The sequence below is a fragment of the Mycetomoellerius zeteki genome, unplaced genomic scaffold, assembly GCF_001594055.1.
Source record: "Mycetomoellerius zeteki isolate Tzet28-1 unplaced genomic scaffold, Tzet1.0 C4426234, whole genome shotgun sequence".
Lineage (NCBI taxonomy): Eukaryota > Metazoa > Arthropoda > Insecta > Hymenoptera > Formicidae > Mycetomoellerius > Mycetomoellerius zeteki.
The window spans coordinates 1-1,703 of NW_017255825.1; the positions used below are offsets into that span (position 1 = coordinate 1).

At 30.9% G+C, this 1,703-nt stretch overlaps 1 protein-coding gene across 1 annotated transcript; it reads left to right on the forward strand.

Moving 5' to 3' along the window:
- Positions 1-36: 36 nt before the first annotated feature.
- Positions 37-1,670, forward strand: LOC108726707 (uncharacterized; the record flags this gene model as incomplete). The annotated part of the gene is made up of 3 exons (XM_018454484.1): positions 37-81; positions 160-201; positions 297-1,670. Coding segments are annotated over exons 2-3 (1,390 nt in total), but the record flags the coding sequence as incomplete, so codon positions are not given.
- Positions 1,671-1,703: the final 33 nt, after the last annotated feature.

Here is a 1,703-nt window from a genome sequence, read left to right on the forward strand (position 1 = left end):
TGTTGCGCGGGGCCAATTTCCCATCACTGGTATCGACTCAGTTCGTGGTCGGCCAACCATTTCAAGATTAAGCAGCTTGAGGTATATATTTCTCGCTTAATAGTTGTGTTGATTTTTTCAAAATTTATGTTTAAAATATATGTCGGACAAATATTATAGATCAAGAAGCTGTATAAGTTGTTACAATGGCGTTGTCAAGGGGTAAGTGAATAACTCTTGCAAGATATATATCGACATGTGATTGCATAACCTCTGATCTATTATACATTTTTAAATGTAATCTGTACATTTTACAGAGTTATTAAAGCGATTAAACTCGGATGACTATCCTTTAGCGAAGCGATTAAAATTAGCGGAAACTGCGTTTTGTAAAGTCGATCTGTCGCTTATTCGAAAAGAGGACTTGCTTCTAGAATGGCTATGTAAAACTTGTGCCACGAATCAACACGCTTGGAAAGCTTTGAATAATTGTTTGAAATTTAATATTATCAATATTAGAGCAGATATAAAACAATGTTTAGTCGATATGCTTGTACAAACATTAAAAACCGATATGAAAAACATGTATGAGGAGGTCCTTGAATGCTGCAGTTTAATTTTTGTTAATAATAGCATGCGACAATATTTTATAACCAAACCAAAGATTCTAGGCTTATTGATGAGAGCTGTGTTAAATAATGTGTTGAAACGTTCTAGCTGTGACAATATAATGCAAAAGAAGGTAAATCAACTGTTTGAGCCATATAAATTGTCATCTGCAGAAAATAATGCTGTAATAACCATTGTCGAAAGTCTGATGCAAATGTATAAACAGCTGATTACTATGAGAGATGATCTGAGATTAATTTTTATACAAGATATTTTATATCCTATGTGTATTTTAGTTGATTACACACATAGAGATAATATGAATCGACTTAGCATAGCAGCATACAAGTGTATTCAACAATTGTTGCTAGGAAAAAATAGATCTATACAAAATAAACAGTCTGAAGAAAGTCATCGATCAATGTTTTCAGACTTATTTTGCATGTTATCTGAAAATGTGAAGATATCAAGTCTTCGGAGTAATCTTTTAACTTACCAGTTTATTTTCCATACCATAATAAGTACTTATAAATCAGATACTTTGTTGGATATGTTTTTCAGAAATTTAATTAACTCTTCGGGAAAGTGTAAATGGGAAATTTTGGATTCTTTCCTCAAACTACTGAATGACATAACACTCGACTTCGACAATACCATAGATGGAATTACATTGACCGAGTATTTTCAGAATTTTATAAGTGAGATTTTGATGAACGATGATGTAACGTGTGTGCATTATAGAGTACTTATACAACTTTCATATATCAATCCACTTTTGATAGAAAAAAATATTTCGGATATTGTAAATAAGATACTTATGAAAGAACAAACTGTTGATCGTACAAACTTGTTAATTGCAATTTTATATACCAGCACAAAATTAAGACGGGAGCAAAAATTTATCTCGCAATTATTAATATCATTAAAGCAATATGCTACGACAAAAGAGACATATAAAGTAAATACATCTGCTTTTTTCCCAAGTGAATTTAAAATCCAACTGATAAAAACGATTAGTAATTTTTCGAATTCACAAACTACTGCGACTCTAAAAACATTGATATATTATTTAAATACAGATTGTACAGAATTGTTGCAGTCTAATACTTCATGTA